Source organism: Vicugna pacos, unplaced genomic scaffold (genome assembly GCF_048564905.1).
Source record: "Vicugna pacos unplaced genomic scaffold, VicPac4 scaffold_20, whole genome shotgun sequence".
Classification (NCBI taxonomy): Eukaryota; Metazoa; Chordata; class Mammalia; order Artiodactyla; family Camelidae; genus Vicugna; species Vicugna pacos.
Genome location: NW_027328741.1, coordinates 37,117,315 through 37,138,313, shown reverse-complemented (window position 1 = coordinate 37,138,313; position 20,999 = coordinate 37,117,315). Strand labels below are relative to the sequence as shown.

Here is a 20,999-nt window from a genome sequence, read left to right as displayed (position 1 = left end):
GCCGAAGGTGAAAGTAGACCGCATCCTGGAGAAACTCAGAAGCTTCCAGACTCCGCTTCTGGAAGCCGAGGACACGGACAGCTTGGAAGCATGCTTCTAACTCAGTCACCGGCATTCTTACACTGCAGGGGAAACGGAGGCCCCCAGTCAAGAGCAGAGATGTTCCAGTCGTGTATCACAGGCCATGCCTCGGGGACTCAGTGCCCTGCAGCAGCCCGGCCCCAGGCGAGGACACGCAGCGTGGCCCACCCAAGCAGGAGGGGCACTGTGCTTGAGAAAGCCCATCCCTCATGGGGGCAAGAGGGGCTGGTGGGTTTGAGTGAACTTGTAATTGCCCAAAGAAATATGCCTGCATTCATTCAAGTGATGCAAACAACAGTATCAGGCTATTTAACAAAATTTCAATTGTCAGTGGAAATTTTGCCATTCCTTTCCGCTTGTCCTCTGCACTCTGAGACAGGCTTAGGCTCTCTTACACCTGCAGCTCTGAAGTAATAGTTGTGAAGTCATTTTACTTTGCTGCAAGTGTCCTCACTCCCCGTTTCACATTTTCTGTCCTCTCTTAACACAGTCGGATATCTTCCTGGATCCTTCCCTGAGTTCCTTGTTCCTCCTCCTCAGATCCTGAGATAAAGGACAAGTGAAGACACATGACCAGAAAGGCACTGTGGACTTGAACGAAGTCCTCAGTGACCCCCTAAGTGAGTGCTGCCCACCCCTTACCTTCGATTCTCAAGGTTCTGCACAGGGTGACATACAGCCCAGAGAGGTGGCCCAGGTAAATTAAAACCTATGTGGCTTGGGTGCGGGGACAGGTACAGGAGCTGGTTCCGGAGCCAGGCCCCTCACCACCTGTGCTCCCCTCTCTCCCGAGGTCCCGCTGCCAAGCACTCAGGATCCGTGATCTTATGTCCTACTCTTCTACTCTACTCAAACACTTTTCCTTTTCCTTTTTCCCCTAACTATCCCCAGCTGGAGTGATTTTTCAATCACAGTATCTGAAAAAATTTCCTGCAGCCGAAAAAGAAGTCTCCAGAGGACAATGCCCATATGCTGGTTCCTGAAGAGAGCCCCTGTCTAGGGGGACCCTCACCAACACTCACGGGGCATCAGACATGTTGCAGGGTCGGCCACCCCAACAAGAGTTTGCTGTCACACCAGGGCCCGCACAGCATCCCTGCTCACAAAAATATTGTTGGCCCACTTATCGGTTATTAAGAAGCAAAAATAAAAAATTGCTCATGTTTCTTACTAAAATTATCTATGAAGCTGAAAAGGGAATTGTAATAAAAAAGAACAATTTTGACCCTATGTTTGATCTATTCCTTTGGCTTTAAACCTGTGCCCTGTTTTCTAGGCTCAGACTTGGTAGATCTGCACCATTTGTAAAAGAAAGTTGCCTTTAGCCTGAAATCTACAGGAAAGCCTATTCTCCTGGCCCTGATCTTTAAAAATGTTAGCTCATCTGCACTTCTGTAGAGATGGCATGTTGCAAAATAGAGAATAACCTTTTTTTTTTTGGAGGTTTTACAGGGGCACCATGATTTGATCCACATGGACACCTGCAAGAACAGCGGATTCAGAGGACAAACAATTCATGCAGCAAGAAGTATGCAACAACCAACCACAACCCAGCCCCTTTTTATTATAAAAGGAGATTGAATTCTGACTTGGGGAAGATGGATCTCGAGGATATCAGTCTGCCGTCTTCTGGGTCTGCCAGCGTTGCAAGTAAAGTCACTATTCCTTGCTCCAACACCTCATCCCCCAGTTTATTGGCCTGTCATGTGGCAAGCAGAACGAGTTTGGACTCGGTAACAAAATGAGTGCATTGGAGGTAGTATTTATCCACTGTTTCCTTGTTTCCAATATGTAACATGTACATCATTTATGATCTAGTGCAAATAATTCATCAAAGACAACCACAAAAAGAAAGTTTACCCACCTAGCTATCAACACTGAAGTCACAACCTGTCAATTTTATATGCTGTTTAACAACACAACGGAAAAATATATTATAGGGAGTTAATTCCACGGAAATAAAATTATTTTTACTCCTTCAATACTTTTTCTTTTCTTTTCTATTTTATTTTGTTTTGCCTATTGAAAGGAAAATAATAGTCAAATCATTTTATTTCACGTATTTTTGTTATAATTACATTCTTTAAATACTACAAAGATTTAAATTACAAAAACAAATTGTTCATATATTAGTATAAAGATATATACACAATCAATGGGGATTAGGAAAGGAATGGACATTTACTAAAAATCCACTGCAATCCAGTCTTTTACAAGCATATCCTGGAATATAAGCTCTTTGATCCAGGGGTCCCCACCCCCTTTCTCACTGCCGAGTGCCTTAGTAATCAACTACCAAGGAACCATCATACAACCACGCGATAAGTACTTTAGGTATAAATGAGGGAATTAGCTCATCAATTCTAAAACAAAAACCATAAAATAAATACAGAACTTATTTACAGATAAAGAAAATTGGAACTCAAAAAAAGAAAGTTACTTCCCCAAGGTCACAAAGCTAATAACTGGTAAAGACAAGATTTGAACTCATCTGCCTGATTCTAAAAACTAAGGTGGAAAACCAATTCGACTGGGGAGGGTCCAGCAGCACAGCCTATCACCCTATATTTGTTCAGATCTAGCCTTAGACAGCCTGAGACAGCACCCCATTCCTATGGAACTTGAGGGAAAACAATAACAATAAGGATTTTATATCCAGTTTGTTAGGTCTCATTTATATAAAGTGTCAGCAGGTCAGAAGGAAAACTCTGGAAAATATGAGTGGGTCCAGAGCTTTTTGCTGATTAGAAACTCAGTCTATCAGTACAGAGTGACCTTCCCATGAGAGGGCACATGAACATAAACTAAAGGCAGCTGAGCAATGAAAACTAACAAGACCCTGGAACTCAAGCAAGAAGGATCCCTGCCATCCCCCAACCAGTTGCCTCTTCACCCGCGTGGACATGATGGCAGGAGACCCAGGTTCTTGTCCAAGTTACACCATCATGGATTCTCACCCATAAAAAGTTACCACTCTATGCTGTCTTAAGTCCCTTAAAACTCAAATATGATGACACCAATATCTCAGCAGAATATCTATGTCTCCACTTCCTCTCTTCTAAGAGGAGAATATTTCTATGGACACAAAGCAGAAATCCAATTTAAAAAACCATGCACGAAGCCAGGCGAAATTCTGCTCAAGAGACTTTGCTCTCACGCTCAGTAAATGAAAACTCAGAAAAAGTGGTCCTTCTCCCTCAGCAAATGGGAGGTAGCCTGATGTGTGTGTGTGTGTGTGTGTGTGTGTGTAAATCAAATACAATCAAGTGTGGGATGTGTACAGCTTTTTTTGTCACTGTCATTTCAGGGGGATGAGCCAACATTTAAAGTAATTTGAATCTGGTGTTCTGAGAGATTCTCAGGAACTTGGTGGAGGAGGTGAAAGAGAAGAGTAAAGGAGGAAAGAGGTACATGAAGCAAAGAAGTAAGAATACTGCCAGGGAAAGGCAAGACGTTAGTTTTGTTCTTCCTTGCACCACATATAAATTAGGGACTCGCTTTCCCCTGATGACTTATCGAGCACTGAGTTGCAGAAGATGAGGCAACAGCCCAATTCTTACTGAGCTTGTGACTGTACGTGGCATCTTATAGACACAAATCATTTACCCTGATCAAACACTCTAGCAGCAGGCCGTAGTTCTCCTGTTTTGAGAGACAGGAGTTCAAACAGGATGTATAACTTGACAAAAGTCAGAGGACCAGTAAACTAAAGAGGATGAATTCAAACTCAGATCTGAATGCAGTCTGATCTTCCCACTCCCAGGACTGGAAAATCCTTAACACACAGGCTCCCCAGCTCCTCTGCAGTGTTCCTGGCACCAAGCATTTCCCATGGCAATGGTCACCAGTTCTCACAGACACAGCGCTGTGTGCAGCCAATGACCTTGATCAGACCTTGATCATCTACCTGCCACACCCACCAGGCTTCACCATACAGGCAGGAAAGCTGGCTTTCAAGTGCATACAAAGCCATCCCTGGTCTAACCTGGTCTCTTCTGTGGCTTCTCCAGCCTAAAGGTAGCCATGAAACTGCTCACAGTTTGTACATGAGCCTCACAACCTCTCTCCATTTGTCTCCCCACCTATACTACTTAGCTAAGACCATTTTGAGAATCTTGGACACAAATTTTTAAAAACAAAAAAGAAAGGATTCTGGAACAAGTACTTAATACTTACAATTTTAAATGACAAGTTACAAAGTGAGTATTTACAAACCTAATCTTCCTTTCTAAATGTCAGATTTAAGCATTTAAAAATATAATAGCAAAAAATTCTCACAAAATTGACAAAAACATAAACAATAATCTGGAATAAATTCAAAAATAATGGCCATGTTCTAAATGGAGAAACTTCAGGATTCTACTGAGGGGTAAAGTAAGAGGTGTGAATGTAGAGACAACAACAAATTGCATGGAGGAAGGCAGTTTTGTAAAGATGTAAGTTCTCATTAGAATAATACAAAACTTACTAAAAATTCCCATGAAAACGCCAATCTGATTTTTTTTTAACTTGAACAAAATATTTTGGAATTCTTCAGGAATAATAAAGTCATAATTCTAGACAAGAAAATTTAGGATGGAATAAAATAATCAAAAAAAATTCAGACTGCCAATTATTAAATAAATTTTTACAATATATAACATATGGTGCTGGAGTAAGAAAGGCAGATTGACAGAAAGGAACCATGAGCTCAAAAAGAGACTCTAGTGTACATAAGTATTTTGTACAGGTGGGATTTCAAATCAAAGAGAAAAGCATGACTTCAATAATTGTCCTGGGACAATCAGAGAATCACCTGGAAAGAATAAATCCTATTCCTGTCATAAGGAGCAGAAGATAAATTACAGACAGTGATATAAATATTAAAAAGTACTAATAACAGCAAATACAACACTTTGCTCTTATCAACTCAACTTACCCTTACATTAACAAGTACTATTATCATCTCCATGTTAGAGATTAAAAAAAAACCTACAGAAGAAATTTATTCCATTATAAGAAATTATTTCGAAGAATAATGTCAAAGATAAAACCCATAAGGAAGACATTTACTATCATATGAATATTTTGAGACACAACCAAAATAAAAAACCTCCTGAACAAAATGAAAGGCAAGAAATGACAAGAAAAAGCTTTGTGATACATGTTGATGAAGACAAGGGGTTAATGTTCATAACATACAGAGAGCTGTCACAAAGCAACAAGAAGCTCCTTCACTTAAATGTGTGCAATGGAAAAAAAGGTATCATTAATTTTAAAAAAGTCAAATGGCTAATGAGTAAAAAATGCTCAATACCTCATTGGTCATCAAATGCAAACTAAAACAATGAAAAAGCACTTTTGCTCATCATATTGGCAAATATTTTTAATACATATTCTAGCTAGTGTCCATTTGTGGAAGGACAAACCATGAGCGACATTTTCGGAGGACGACATGTCAATGGATATGTAAACTCTGAAAAACTTACGTACATACTGACTCAACACCACTTCTAGGAATTGTTTCCTTTAGGAAAAAACAAATTCAGTCCAAAAAGATGTACCCATCAGGGCATTTACACAGCACTGTTTACAATGGTGGGAAGAAAAACTGAAGTGAAATCATATCCAGCAATAGAGAATTGGTTACATAAGTAATTGTAGATCTTTTCATTCCTCACTGGAGAAGGAATTTCTAGAGTCACTTGAAAGGAGTCTGTGATGAATGTAAATGTCACATCCAGGGACTAAATTTCCAGAAGCCTTAACTAAAGGAATACACATACAAAATCACAGGAATGTCTGTACAAGAAGGATGCCAGTCAAACATCCTTTCTGACAGTGGAAAATGGAGAAAACTTAAGTGTCCACCATCAAGACAATGATGCGGTAAATCACAGGGACCTGCGAGCACTGAGGGAGCCAGCGTTTTGCCGTGGTCCAGGGCCTTGTCCACAGCATTCTCCCACCAAAGGTGTCCGTGGACAAGAGACCACACCTGCACTACAGGAGAACCCTCCACTCTTTCTGAAAGGACTGGGTGAGTCTGGAGTGGGAGGACGTGTATGATATACACCTGAGTGAATAAAGCGAGCAGCAGAAAAACATATAGTATGGTCTCATATTTAAATAAAGCATATATACACACACGTATATATAGAATTCTCATATGTGTGTATATATGTATGTCATAGGCATAAGGGTCATGAAATATATATACCAAATTTTCAACAGCTTTTACTCTCAGGAAATAAGGGGAAAGGAGGTAGGGGCCTTCCTGTACCACCACAGTTCTCTTTTTAGTATTTCAGTTAAGTATACTTGGAATTTAAAAGTTTATTTCAGTCCGAAGTAAAATGGACGATGACTCCACAAGACAGAATGCTATACTGGTCATCAAAAATCATTCCATTGGAGATAGAATATTGTAGAAAAACATATAATAAGCCAAATGGAAAATGGAGGTGTCCACACATTAAACAGGCACAGAGTGCTCTCTGGTTTTTTATGACAGAGGTGATACACACTGAAGAAAATAACAGAAAAAAGACGTTAACGTGTTAATTATTATCTTTGAATAGTGGGACCAGGATAGCAACTTTGCCCCCTTTTTCAGACTTATTATTTTAAATGCACATTCTTTTTCATCTGAAAAAAGCATTTTCAGGTGTGTAGTACCACGCATTGGAGAATAATACATGAATACTTAGAGAAACAAGTAAGTAGGAGACAAGACAGCAGCGTCACACAATGTACAACGGGCGATCCTGATTAACACCACACAGTTACATAAGGACCCACAGAGTGACAGCACCTGCTCTAACAGGGCGCTGCCCCCTTCTATTTGTCAGCAGTGTCTTCAGGGATGAGGTAGTTCTGAGCACGGCCAGTGTCAGTGCTGGTGTCTGGATTGATGCTACTGGGCGTGAGGGCACCTGCAAGCCGAGAGGAAGAACAGAAACCATCCTCTGCCTTTCCTGTCTGGTTTCTTTGTTACTTTAAGAGAGGCATATGTAACATAAACTGTGTATCTTCCCAAATGAAATTTCAGTAATGAAACGGTTTTTAAAGTCTACACAGCTTATATTCTGCCTATAAATGTCTTTTCAATAAAGATCATATTTATTTAATGTTAATTAACTCAGTTAATTAACTTCCTGTTGAAAAATTCTAGTAAAGAACATGAAATGCCGTATGTAAAAGAACCACACCTGCAGTGACTAGCTCAGCTGTCTTGACCGCAGTGCAGTCAGCCCCCACCATCCCGTGGCCCTGAGCTCCTGATGCTGGTAAGAGAGCACGCTGCTGCCTCAGATGGAGAGAAACTGTGAAAGCATTTTTTGAACTCTACAGCAGTGACAAAACATAACTGACAAATCCCAGGCTCTTTTGAGCCTCTCATTTTCTGTTTCTGGCCAACCCCCGTCAATGAGCAGAACCACCCCATTCCCGAGCCATGGGACTCACGTGGGAAGCAGTTTTGGAGAAACTTCCAGGTATAGAATGTAGCCAACTATATGTAGAACTCTCACAAAAGAAAAGATGCAATACTCTGATTTTGGAAGACATTCAAAATATTCTTCTAAGCCTAAGTAGCTCAGCCACTTCTTTATTTCACGGTCAATGAGCATCTCCCACAAACCCTGTTTCCCTGTGTCTGCTGGGAGCCTTAGGCACACTCTTGCTGTCCATCTTGTAAGTCACAGGAAGAGGCGTGTTTCTCACGCCTACAACCGTCATAAAGACTCGCCTCCTAGCTTCACTGTATGAACTTGACCTCATTTTCTCACCTGTTTATTTGGTATCTGTTCTTCTGTAAGCTGCCTGAAACGCGTTTTGGAACATGTCAGAAGAATCAGTGGGTCGATAAATGGACAGATTGAGAGGTGAGAGATGGGCAGACAGACAGAGAGACTCCAAGAAAAGGGGAACAAATAAAATTTCCTATGCAAAAGCCTCTTCTAGTCAGGGAAGGAAACCACCACGGAGAAGTGTGAAGAGGCAGGTAGCTTAGGGCTGTTTCCTGGATTCCATGAAAAGTCACACCAAGAGATGAGAGGGTAGAATTTTAAATAGTAAAAGAAAAAAAGCACGCATGCTTGAAAAATATATCTACATTATGTATTTTCTAAAGAAGAGATTCAAATCAGCGGGGCCCAATAACACAATCCTTGGGTATTTACAGAAGTGAGAATCCCATCTCCAAACCACAAGGCATCCCTTCGGAGCACTGAGAGTCTACACGGGGCGGTCATAAAGCCGTCACAGCAAAAGCTATGCGATCCTACACTTACGAGGAACGAGCAGCTGTGCTCGGGCTGCCCACGCGCATCATTTACACCCCACAGCACCTCTACAGGGGGGACGCCTAGTGAGCCCCGTCTCTGCAGGACAGAAAACCAGTCCTGGAGAGGCTAAGCCGACCTACCATTTCTCCATCTCCCAGGACTGGTCACTCCAGAGCAGGACTCGAACTCGGACCCACGTTTGTAACCACGGTACTACCGTACTTTGTGTGCTGTTTGTGTGTATAATACATTTGTTTCTAGCATGAAAGGGTATTTAATAAATGATCGGTTGTCTTGTCTATCTCATTAGCTCGCAATCAATCTTTATACTGTTGAATTGTACTCTTTTCCCCTGGAGAAAAGAACGGAAAGAGCGGGTTCAGAATGAGGTGGGGCCCATTCTTTATCTGGTAACTCATTTCATCCAAGTCCCCAATGAGAGAGAAGGAGCAAATATTCTCTTCAACTTTTAAAGAGAGGGCTTCACTGATGGTGACTTACTCAACTCCAAAACCAAGGCTGGGGCAGGGAACATGCAGCAACAAGAGCATTATCACTTGTAGGAAGGCGGAAAGAGCTCATGGGAGGGCTCAGGGGGTCAGCCTGATTTAATTTCAATCGAAAAAAGAATAACACAATCTAAAAATGCTAGCATGAAATGGACTTGCTCTTTCTTGTCATCTAGCATGTTTCTACAGCCCATATGTAACATTATCCTGAACCAGTGAAAGGAAGAATCTTCAGGGAGGGAAAATCAATGCCACAGGCAGGCTGAAAACCAGGCTGGAGGAAAGGAAGAGAAAGGGCATAGTTAAGAAGAGGGGAAAGGCTGGGAAAAAGACATCATAACAAGGACCCTCAAACATCAATCAACAATCATATTATCATTCATTCGAGAGAGTTACTGACGTCCTATTTTGTGCAAGATTTTACAGAGGGCCAAGCAAGAGTGCAGCGTTCATCGTGGCAGCAAGTCGCGGGGCTGAAATACACTTCTGATCCCGGTACCTTGCACACTTGTCCTCAGTATAAAGGCAAAGAAAAATAAAGTAAAATAATGCTCTGTAAACTCAAAACATTGTTGAAAAAAATTAAAGAAGACCTAAATACCTGGACAGAGACACCACGCACATTCATGGATCAGAAGACAGCGCTCTTGGGATGGCAATGCTCCCCAGAGCGATTCATACATACAACGTGGTTTCGATCACAATCCCAGCGGGCTCCACTGCAGGAACTGTCTAGTTCTGCTACAATTCATATGGGAATTCTAGGGTTTCAGTAACCAAAATATACTTGAAAAAGAAGAACAAGTTGAGAGGACTTGTAATTCTCAATTTCAAACCTTACAACAGTATCTCCAGGTGAGGTTAGAGGCCATTTTTAAGTTATTATTGTGTTTATCCTTATTTTCTAAATTCTCTAAAATGAATATAACTGTTACAATAAGAACAATAAAAAGTAAGGTATCTTTTAAAACATGCACACCGATTCATTCATTGGGAAAAAATATTTTAACTATAAAGAGATAAACAAATATCTAGTGAAAAAGTACTACTTAAAAACAAGAGAGCATTTACATGTTTCATAAATTGAAAACTGAAAAGCACAAACACATCAAGTTTCTAGGGAGACCGATGCAACATATTAATAGTTATTTTCAAAAATTCTAATGGAACAATGAAAACTCAAGAAAGGGAAAATCGTGATTGACAGCCAAAGGCAAACACATGGAAAGCGAAGGCCTAGAAATCACAGTTCCTTTAACTCTGCTACTAACTCAATAGGAGAGGAAAGTCCTCACTGAGGGGACAGTGGAATCCCATGCAAAAGACAGGATGCACTGTACAAACTGCACTAGAATCGCGGGTGATTTTCTCAGAAGAATTCTAAAGTTACAACATTGCTGAAAAACTATGAAAACACTGACAGACAGATTAAAACACACAGTCATATATATTATATAGAAACATAGGAAGTCTGGTCCTATGTTGAAAAATAATACAAACATATTTGTTCATTTATGGGCACTGATTACTTTATGAAAGTTAGAATATTTCAACTAAAACAAATAATCAATAATACACTCCTCTGGTCAAATCTAGTTGATAAGTTACTCTGCTATGTAAACATAATGTATCTAAGATAGATCTAAAATTTGGGAAAAAGAGCTGTGTATGTTTTCTTGAATTCTTCTCAAAATTCCAAGCTTAATTTTAAAATGGATCTGAGCAGTATTTCTATATGATCTTTTCCCTCGTGAAATGAACAACACAGTCTGTTGTCAAAATTCTGTCCTTACAATGATTTACGAGCACCGTATCCTAACAAAACTGCTGGACAGCATGGCACTATCCAGACACTGTGACCAAACAAATGAAACCCAAGGAAGACAGTGACCCTATTCTGGAAACCTTATAATCTGTGTCAACACCGTGGTTTTTATTTGATTGGTTAGAAAAATAAAATCACTCAAGTACTTTTTTCTTTGAGCATTCTGTAAGTCATGACTCTGTTTTTAGTGTCATGAGCAGGAAAGACTTAAGGATGACTTGATTAAGTCAATTAGCAACAATCATCACTGGAGAGTGAGTAATAAGGAAGTTAAATGTCAGCAATGCTTCTGCCTACATGAGACCTAAAATAAACCTACACTGATATCTGAAAGGAAAATGAGGTGATGAGGTCCCCAATGAGAAAACAAACTAACAAGAAATCAAAAAAGGAAAGACTTTTTCAATAACGATTCCAGGAAGAAGTGGAGCATGGTTGTGAAGAGCACAGATGCTGGGGACAAACATGAGGGTCTGAGCTCCCTGTCACTGAGCTGTGACACTGATATGTCAGTGAAATTTTCTGCATCACAGTCTCCTATCCATAGACTGGGGACAAAAACAGGACCTGTCTGCTAGAATGGTCCTAAGAATTAAGTTATTTTATATATAAAAGGTTAAATAAAATACCTCAGATTTTATATAATACCCCAAAAGCAAAAGGAACAAAGAAAACAGAGATAAATTGGAGTTCATCAAAATGTAAAACTTTGCTTCAAAGGACACCATCCGGAAAGTGAAAAAACAATAGACAGGAGAAAATTTTTTAAAATCATTTATCTGATTAGGAATTTGTATCTTCAAATAAAAAAAAACCCCTAGAACTCAACAATAAAAAGGAAACTCAATTAAAAAGTGAATAAAGATCTGAAAATGTATTTTTCAAAGAAAATTTACAAATGGCCAATAAGCACAATCAAATGGTGTTCAATATCATTAGCTGTAAAGGAAATCAAGTCAAAACCACTAGGGGAAACTGCTTCACACTCACTACAACAGGTTATAAAAAAAAAAGTGTAACAAGCACAAATGAGGACACAGAGGAAGCGGAGCACGCAGCCCTTGCTTGTGAGGATGTAACACAGCGTGGCCACTTTAGAAAACAGCCTGGCAGGTCCTCAGAGAGTTGAACATTTGGTTTATGAATGACCCAGCAATTCTGCTGTCTGGGCACACACGTAAGAGAACTGAAAACAAATGTCCACATAAAAACTCCTACAGGAATATTCACGGCTCCATTACTAGTCAGAGTCAAAAAACAGAAACAACCCAAATGTCTATCACGTGATGAATGGGTAAACAGAGGGTCTCAGCCATACAGTGGAATATTATTCAGCAATAGCAAAGCATAGAGTACTGACCCAGGCCACAACGTGGACAAACATTGAACACGTTACTCAGTGTGAAAGAAGTCAGTCACAATAGACTCTTCCACTTACATGAAGTGACTCGATTTACATTAAATGTTCAGCACAGGTAAATCCACAGAGAGAGAAAAGTGGCTCCCTGGGGCTGGGGGAGGGTGGGGAAAATGGGAATGACTGCTTGTGCATATGGGGCTTCCTGTTGGGGGATGAAAATGTTCTGAGATTGACTTAGATGCATAATTCTGGGCATAGAGTAAAAAGTGCTTCACATGTTAATGGGTGAATTGTATTAAAACTGTTAAGGAAAAAGAACCTATGGCCAGTACCTTCAAATAGTAAATGCAAATTGCTAACTTTTAATACAGGAAGAAGAAACTGCCCTCAGCATGAAAGCAGGAGATCAGCAAATGTGAGTTAACCGAAATTGGACAATAGAAATTCACTTGAAACTGTTGCTGAGTGTTCACGAAATATTCAGAAATAGGAAAATCAGTTTGACATCACCAAGAAGCCTTCTGCTTCAAATGCAGATCAAGGATTTAGCAAGCCCAGCTGCTAGAAATGATCAGAGAAGAAACCTGGTTCTTAAAACAAGCACCAGAGGCAACAAGGAAAAGGTGGTGAGGAAAGCAGGCGGCCGAATACCTGGAACAGTTTGCTACAAATTATTTCTCCACTGAAAATTTAAAAATAAAATGAAAGTGATGAAATACTCTGTTGACCTCACGTGAATGGGCTTCCTTCGGGGCTCGACTGTTCTGTAACCCTGAATGAGAGACTGAGGAAACAGCATGGCTCCCGGAAGTCCCCATGTGACTGCCCACCAGCACGCTGACCACCATCACATCTGCCAGGGTTGAATTCAGAGAAGAGACCAACTTCGGAAAGGCACAGGAAATGTTGACAAAGGAAGAAAAGGCTGCGGTCAGTCCTGGGACAGAGGCCCTCTGAGCAGAGGCTAGAAGGCTGCAGGTGAACTGTAGTCTCCTGGGGCAGGAAGGGACCACTAGGGGAGCATATCTCAATTCTCTTCTCTCTCTCCCTCGGGTAGGAGAGATAAAGCCTGCATCGTTCTCACCTGGAACTGTGGGTTCTGGCTGGCAGAAGTCTTACCGACACGGAATGATTACTCAAGACTCTGTGGAAATAGTCAAGAAATAGAGAGGGAGTAGGGAGCCAAATCCACGAACATCTCAAATGCTCCCATATTTATTGTGTATAATCAAAGTAAAAAGTCATTAACAGCTACAGTGTTGATAGTAAACAGAAACCTGGGGAAAGAAGGGATCAGACAGATTGTAGAATCCAACATGAGTACAAAGGCTTAGTGTATCTTTAGGGAAGTCATGGGGTGAGGGGAGTAAGATGTATTCTTTAGATATGTCAATTACACAGCAGACCACCAGAGCAGCTAGGTCCTTGTTTTGGGGATAATAGACTATCTAACTGTACACAAGCCCAGCGTTTATAGCTGAGGGCCTAGGTCATTGCTTTGCAATGAGCTGAGTGCTATCTAAAACCTCAACTTCGCAAGCAAAGCATTGTCTCTGCTATTTAAGGCAAGGAGACAGCAGTAAGGATGCACAGGCGCTTGTTTGAAAAGCAGTTACTAAGAATATTTTTTTCTTCTTAAAGTTGACAGGAGGCTGGTGTCTGTTAAAATTTCTTAACCCAATCATGGGCTCCCACATGGAACCATTTTGGAGGACACCCTAGAATGACAAATCCTGGCTCTAGGCCTTTTCCTGCCAGCTTCAGCCACTCTAGCAGGGTCTAGGCACATCCCTGAATAACGATCATACAGAACCACCCACATTCTTAACTCCTGGTGCTTGAAACTTAATTTTAGCTCTACACAACTTAACGTAGAAACGTTTCAGAAATAAAAGATATTATATTCATTTTATATCTCATCATTTTACTGATTTTTCTGATTGCTCTAAGCTGCTGCTTCTTGGTAAAGCACTTAATTCTGCAGGTGAATTCAGTACTAACTTTGGGCATAACTAGCCAGTTTGGGCTCGCTAACTTCTATTGGTCAAATACCGATACACTTAATTGATTTCATTGTTCATCAATTTCAACTGGGAGGAGAGGGAGTGTCACTTTTTTTCCCAGCCCACACTCAGCTTTTTATCATAAGCAACTCAGACCTCCCGAAACCAAAAAAACGCATTTGTTTCCCTTCTAAACTTTCAACAAACCCAACAGGATACATCAGCCTCGAGAAAGAATTCAACACAAATGTTTAAAGAAAAATCTATAAACCTGAAACAACTCCATCTCCGAATCATGATACACAATGACATGAGAGTAAGTGTGTCTGGCACAAAGCATGGGTGAGCCTGACCACCTGATTTTTATTCTTCAAAGGAAGGAAGGTTTTCCTATTTTTTATTATCACTCTGTCATTGTTTCTGATTAAGCCAAAAACTAGTTTATCAAATTATTAAGCACTGCAATAACAGATTTTTGTTGTATCAATTACAGAATGCATTCAGAGGGGTTACGAAAACCCACCTCTGTAAAAAATGCAAAATTTCTTCCCCTGTGAAGAACACGTATACAAAATGCAACAGAGAATTCAAACTCTTGTGGAGAGGAGCAAAAGCCAAAGAAACAAAGTCATTAATGTGAGTCAATTCAAAATTCACTGGACAATCATGTTCAACACACTCAATGAAATTTAAAGGCACACTGCAAACCACTCACTTAATGATCTGCAGGCTAGAGGAAAAATTTCCCTCTTTAACAGACAACAGTAACCAATAGGGTGCCCTACCAAACAAGGATGAAAGAACAATCAGGTTTTTAAAAGTTCTGATAAATCAGCATGTTCTAAAGATCAAAATCCAGAAATTTTAAACATTCATTCACACCACAATGAAACAAGCACTGAAAAAAAACCAAAAAAACCCACAGAAACTAAGCACATAAATCATGTACCTGGATCAATGAGAACTTCGTGTAACGCTGGAAGAAAGAACAGTCTATAGCCTTTTACTTGAAAAATAAAACTACTTTTAAAGATAACTGCTAAAACACATTTCATCATTCATGTTGCCTTGAAAAATCTGAGGCACTTGTATCTGATCAGAAAAGCAATTCTGAGTAATAGCAGGTTACAATTCAGTGCCAGTTTGCTTTAGAAGAAAAGAGAAAAGAAAAGTTACTGTTTCTCATATTATGCATGAAGTGTGAAGTGCCTCCCTGCCTCTTTCTCCTCCCGTTTTCTTAGCTCATGCTTCCCAACCCTTCTGAAATAAGTATGAGAATGACTTATTTCCACCAATATGCCAAATGACAAAAGAATATCAAGTTATTTGTGTAAATATAAGCCTACATCTTAAAGTAGAGGAGAAATATATCAGAAGTCTATATGGAACTTATTTCTACCTTCCTGAAATCACACACACAGTCATTCACACAGACACAGACATATTCTCCCTGGATTACTGGGCACTTCACAAGCTTAGGACTTACAACTTCTAGAAGATAACTTTGTAGTTTGTTTAAAATACAAAACTGTCAGCTTTTGAAAGCCTTGATCATCTGCTAAACCATCCAAATATCAAAGAGACCCAATTAGCCTTCTCTGTAGAATGTAATTTTCCTTGATGGCAAAACAGACCCTAAGAAGTACTGGATCCAAGTCTCGTGTTTATCACTAGCTGTGATCATCTTTAAGCACATTAACAGATTCAGAAATGTATGTCCAAACAACATATATTCTTATTGATATAGTATAAGTGTTCAATTGCCTATACAGAGACTAGGTCCCATGATGGTGTTTAAGATCTATTTTGTGTACTGCAATATTTATTTTTAAGTGCAGACAAGGAGGGTGGGTGTTACTCACTTGTAGACCACCTGCTTACCATGCACAATGTCCTGGCTTCAGTCCCCAGTACCTCCAAAAAAATAAATAGAAATAAGGTCATATTTAAAAATAAGAATATAGTTATAAAAAATAGACTAAAAACCACTGCAATCGAGGAGCCGTAATTACAATAAAAAAACAAGTGTTTCTATCAATTATTGACTATATACCAATCACAGAGACAACCACAAATCACACCTGATAACCATCACGTGTGATTCTCATCAACCCTGCTAAGTAGACACGGATGAGAAACCCGGCACTGCGGATGAGGAGACAGAGCTCGGAGGAGCAGGGGACGCTGACTGCCCTGCTCCCCGTGACACCACGTCACCCCAGGGCAAGCGCTGACAGAGCTGCACTTAGGGGACACCCAGCTGCATGGAACCTTGGGGAACTGGGGAGTCCCAGAAAACACTAAAAATTGTTCAGTGAAAAACCAGCTCAAATATATTACACTGTGCCACATCCTTTAAAGAGGGAACATGACTGAGACCTTTTTGATGCCTCCATATTCTTTCTGCCATCATCAGTTACTTGCCCTCACAGCACGACCAGTGATAAACTGGACCCCATATGAAGTGCACTCAGATGGCAGAGCTTTTAAAACTGTTTTATGAAGTTTGTAAGATTCTGTATATGCCTCACACAGGCGGTCACCAATCACATCTGCCCGGTGTGGATGTACCACCTGAAATCACTCCTTTCTGCTTTTTAAAATCCCTTCATCTAATCCAGACTTTTCAACAGCAAAGAAGCAGCTAAACCACAGACAGTGGACAGCTTTTCACCAAATTATTCGAACAACCCATCGGACTGCCTGGAAGCCCCTTACTTCTATTAAACCCACTTCCAGGTACTTCATCATTTTCTGATTGCTGGACTTGGACTCTGACTGGCCTACTCAGAGAGCTCCCAGCCTCATATCCGGGGGTTGGAGACGACCGTTTTCTTGCGGGAAATCAGTGAGGAAGGCGGACATCCTCCAGTCAGGTCTGCACGGCTAGAAGTGCCACAACGTTCTAAGAAATTATACCGTCATTACCCCTGGGCTCCCATGGACTGGTTTCACATTAACCAAATGCATGAGACATTGATGCAAGAAAACCAGAAACTTAACTTAATGTAACAGAAGACGTGAAACTATGAACCAGCCTGCGATATCAGAGTTCAACCATGAGTGCATTTTCTCCTCAACGGCCAAATCCCGGGCAGTCACATGGCAAGCGTGGACAGAAGCAGAGCAGGAAGGGTTTCTAGATTAACTCAATGGACTAAATTTCTGTTATACAAACAGATCTTCTGCCTGGAAAACAATTAACGGCAATCACGGTGCACTCTTCGTGGACAGTGGCCGAGACACGACTTTGAGCCCCTGTGTAACTCTCCCTTCTCTGTCCTTTCTGGGCTAACTGATGCACAGACGTACAGAAATCCAGGGACGTAGATACATCTAAACACCCAAAGCCCATCTCTGGGAGCCTCAAAACCAAACAGCCAGGGTTTAAATACCAGCTCTGCCAGTTACTAACTCTGTGACCATGGCAAACTTACTTACCCTCTGTGTGCCTCAATTTCCACACTGTAAACCTGGGATAACAATCAAACCTTCCTTACTCGCTTGTTGAGAAGATTGAATGATTCATTTCTGTAAAACCCTCAGAAAAGAATGTAGCACATTTTTGGTTCTCAACAAATGTCAACTTAAAAATACAGTGGTTTACACGTCTCCTTTCTAATCGTCTTCTGTGTTTCCTGGCTAGACTAAGTCACAAAGGAAATCCTTATTTCTCCTTTTATAAACACTTGGGGTGCACCCTTCTTTTCCATCCCACCACCTGTTTAAACTGAAGGAGGGGATGCCTCTTCCCACTCCTCTAGGCCATTGAGAGTACTTCTCCCTTCACACCCCTGACCTCTGGCCCACAGCTAGACCTCGTCACACTAACAGAGTGATGTGTGAGTCTGGGGAGACAAGCAGGGCATGTGAAACCCTTCCTTTCCCTCCAGTGTTGACCACCATTTGGAAGCACCCAGGATGCTCAGCTCCATGGCAGGACAGCCCTGTGCATGAAGGGGCAGGGCCTCTCAAGGGAAGGCTCGCTGTGGCCCAGAGAAAGCTGGGACAGGGTGAGTCTCTAATTCTGTGACACAGTATCATGACACGCATTTTCCCACAGCCCTGAAGTTCATGGAGAATGTGGCTTCATCAGTAACAAAGAAGACATTTATCACCTGCCTTGTCTTTTGTGTCATCTCTCAGTTGGCTGCTGGAGACAACATGTGTATAACTTGGATCCCCTGAGGCCCAGACATATATGAAGTAACAAAAAATTCTGTGGCTTAACGTTGGTTCATGGCAACTGTGTAACAGTTCTGACTCTGGTGATGCTAAATTATAGGTATAGGAATTATGAAACCTCCTCAAATATCTTTCATCATAAAACCAGCTTTTCTTATTTTCCTGTTTCTTAATAGTTGCCAAAGACTCTCAAATGATGGCTTCACACAGAAAAACAGCATCTAAGTTTAAGAGCCCTCTTGACATACCCACTGTGGTAAACACTTTACATAATTACTAATTCTCACAATTCTACAAAGCAGATACGAGCATCCCCAAATCACATGCAAGGGAAAAACTCAGAAGAAACTGACTCAGGCTCACGTGGCTCAGTGGCAGCGCGTGCACGCAAACCCAAGTCAAAGCACTTCACCCCTTCGTATATGCACCAAATCTCCTACCACCAATTAACACACAGCGGCAGGGTCAATACTCAGTGAACTCAACACACTTTTTACCTTTAAGTTGCTCCAGAGGCCGCTTCTAGCTGTTTTATAAAATCCAGGCTCACTGGTTTCTAACACTGGAAGAAAAGTCCGACTTTGCCATTCTTTGCACAGCAAGTCTAAAATGTTCACAGCGAGATGACAGAATAAAACTAAGATATAAGCAGAATAATTTTTCCAGGTAGACAGACATAATGGACATTGGGCTATTCTGAAGCATTAAGCAAAGAAATCAAAATAAAATAAATTTGTTTAAGCCTTCTTTTACAAACAGGAAAATTAAGACGGTTAGAAAGTGCAATAGCGCCACCTATCGCTAAAAAGACCTTCCAGGTTGCCTGGAAAGGTGCAACACAAAAATTGCCTGTAGGGTGAGAAAGGAGAATCAGATAACTAAAAGCTTATTTAGCACACACTACACTTTGCTTCGGGGGGAAGGGAGGGGTATTCAGTATTTAATATGATATTGCTAATACTCCTGAATATAAAAAAAAGACATAGGCTCATGGAAACTCATCCTAGAAGAGGAAAGAATTCAGTCCAGCTACTTAAATTAACAGGAGGGGAGACTGAGATCTTAGATCTTTCCTCCTGGCAATCAGCAGCAAATCTCTCCTAGGCCTCATGTCTTGCACTGTAGAATAAACCAACAGATCTGTACTATGCCAATATTCATAAAAGTCAAGTCTGTATTTTTCCAACAGTAGGTAATCTAAGTATCTTGCAAAATATTTCTCAAAGAGCCAGGAAATAACACGTTTGTTGAAAAACAAAAACATTTATTTACATATTAAAACAGCATGAGCTTAATTCTCTCTATTAAAAGAGTGACATTTCAAATAAAAATTTTATATTTTAAAACCTGTTAAGAGTGCAGAAAAAAATCAAAATTTTCTTTAATCACTAAATAGAGAAGCTTATTCCCTGAAAATGATCAATGTGGATTTTTCTAAACTTAATGGTTCTGGTCAGAATCCCACGAATTTAAAAGTCTGAGTGGATGGTTACACGGCAACATGAATTCGGAGTTGTAACAATACACATTCTGTATAAATAATCTTCAAGGTCGTCTGCTTAAGGCAATTTAACTAGTCCCTGTCTCACTAGAATGATACAGATTTCATTAAAACTTCATACTGCACTAAAAAAAAACTGAATCCTTGTTAGTTTAAGGCATATTCACATATATCATATATATACATATTGAATATGCATCAGAAATAAGCGACACTATTTAGTATTCAGAGTTGATCCCTCTAAAATATCTGTCATTGTGAAAGCACAGTTTTATTAAGCACCTCTTGGGTGATTTGTATACAAGGCATCTAACTCTCACAGTCAGACAAGGTAAACGATATTACTCAAATTTCACAAATGACGAAATGTACTTAAGCCATGAAAACAACTAACATATTCATCATCAGGAAAGAAAAGAGTCAGGATTTTATTTACAATACTCACTGACAATCTTTTCTTCCATATTAAGACTACATAAGAACATTTCAGTCTTTGTAAATTTTTCAGTCAATAAGCACCACTAGAGAAAAACAAGTAACACCATTAGCAAAGGTTCGACTTTCAAAGCCAACTTCTCTTTTGCACAATAATTATTTTAAAGGTTTTGTTTCTAGTGCTTACAAAGCACTAAAATAAAAAAAATTACCTTTTTAAGTCATTACCTGAGAATAAAACATTTGTGAAATGTACAATTTTAATTTATGTCACTCTATCTCACATTCTCACTGGTGTCTCTCCTTTGAAGTCCTCATCAGGCTGAGATCGCTAAAATCGATCATTTATGGACTCACAGGGGTTCGGGTAACCACTCAACGGGAGGCTGATAAGAGGAGAAATTGAGAATGCATCCTGTGCAGCCTGGATTCCAGCACCGAGCTAGCCACCGCCAGCTGCGTGTGATTTGGGACAAGCTGGCCCATCTCTCAATCCCTCAGCTGCAAAAAAGGAGACACTGATACCTACCCTCAAACACCTGCTATGAAGGAAAACATGAGGAAAGCATTTTAGCCTTAGGTAGGTGTCCACTCACAGCGAGTTTGGTCATTATGATGATGAGGATGGCTGTTAACAAATTAAGCTAGACCAAACAGGAGAAATCACCTTAAAGGAGAAACATTTTAAGTCAATCAGCATTTCCTTTTGGGTGGATTGCAGAATATTATATGGATTTTTTTAATAAACTAAGTTTTGTCCATTAATTATAGTTTTACTGGTTCATGGACAAGTCTCCAGATAAAGAATTAGAGGCCTCTGACCTCTGAATACG

General features: G+C 40.3%; 1 protein-coding gene across 4 annotated transcripts in view; it reads right to left on the bottom strand.

The window, feature by feature from the left end:
• Nucleotides 1-353: 353 nt before the first annotated feature.
• The window catches only part of LOC140693902 (trafficking protein particle complex subunit 9-like), a 31,563-nt gene continuing 10,917 nt past the window's right edge, over nt 354-20,999 (bottom strand). The window contains exons 2-3 of one of the 4 annotated variants that reach the window (XR_012069606.1): nt 15,908-15,959; nt 593-624 (exon numbers count right to left, since the gene is read on the bottom strand). Coding sequence is in view for 1 of the 4 variants with exons in the window: in XM_072957471.1 (XP_072813572.1) it covers nt 618-624 (7 nt within the window). In the remaining 3 variants the exon portion in view is untranslated. Of the gene's footprint in view, nt 625-15,907; nt 15,960-20,999 lie in introns of all 4 variants that reach the window. The other 3 variants (XR_012069605.1, XR_012069607.1, XM_072957471.1) reach the window with 3 other exon arrangements.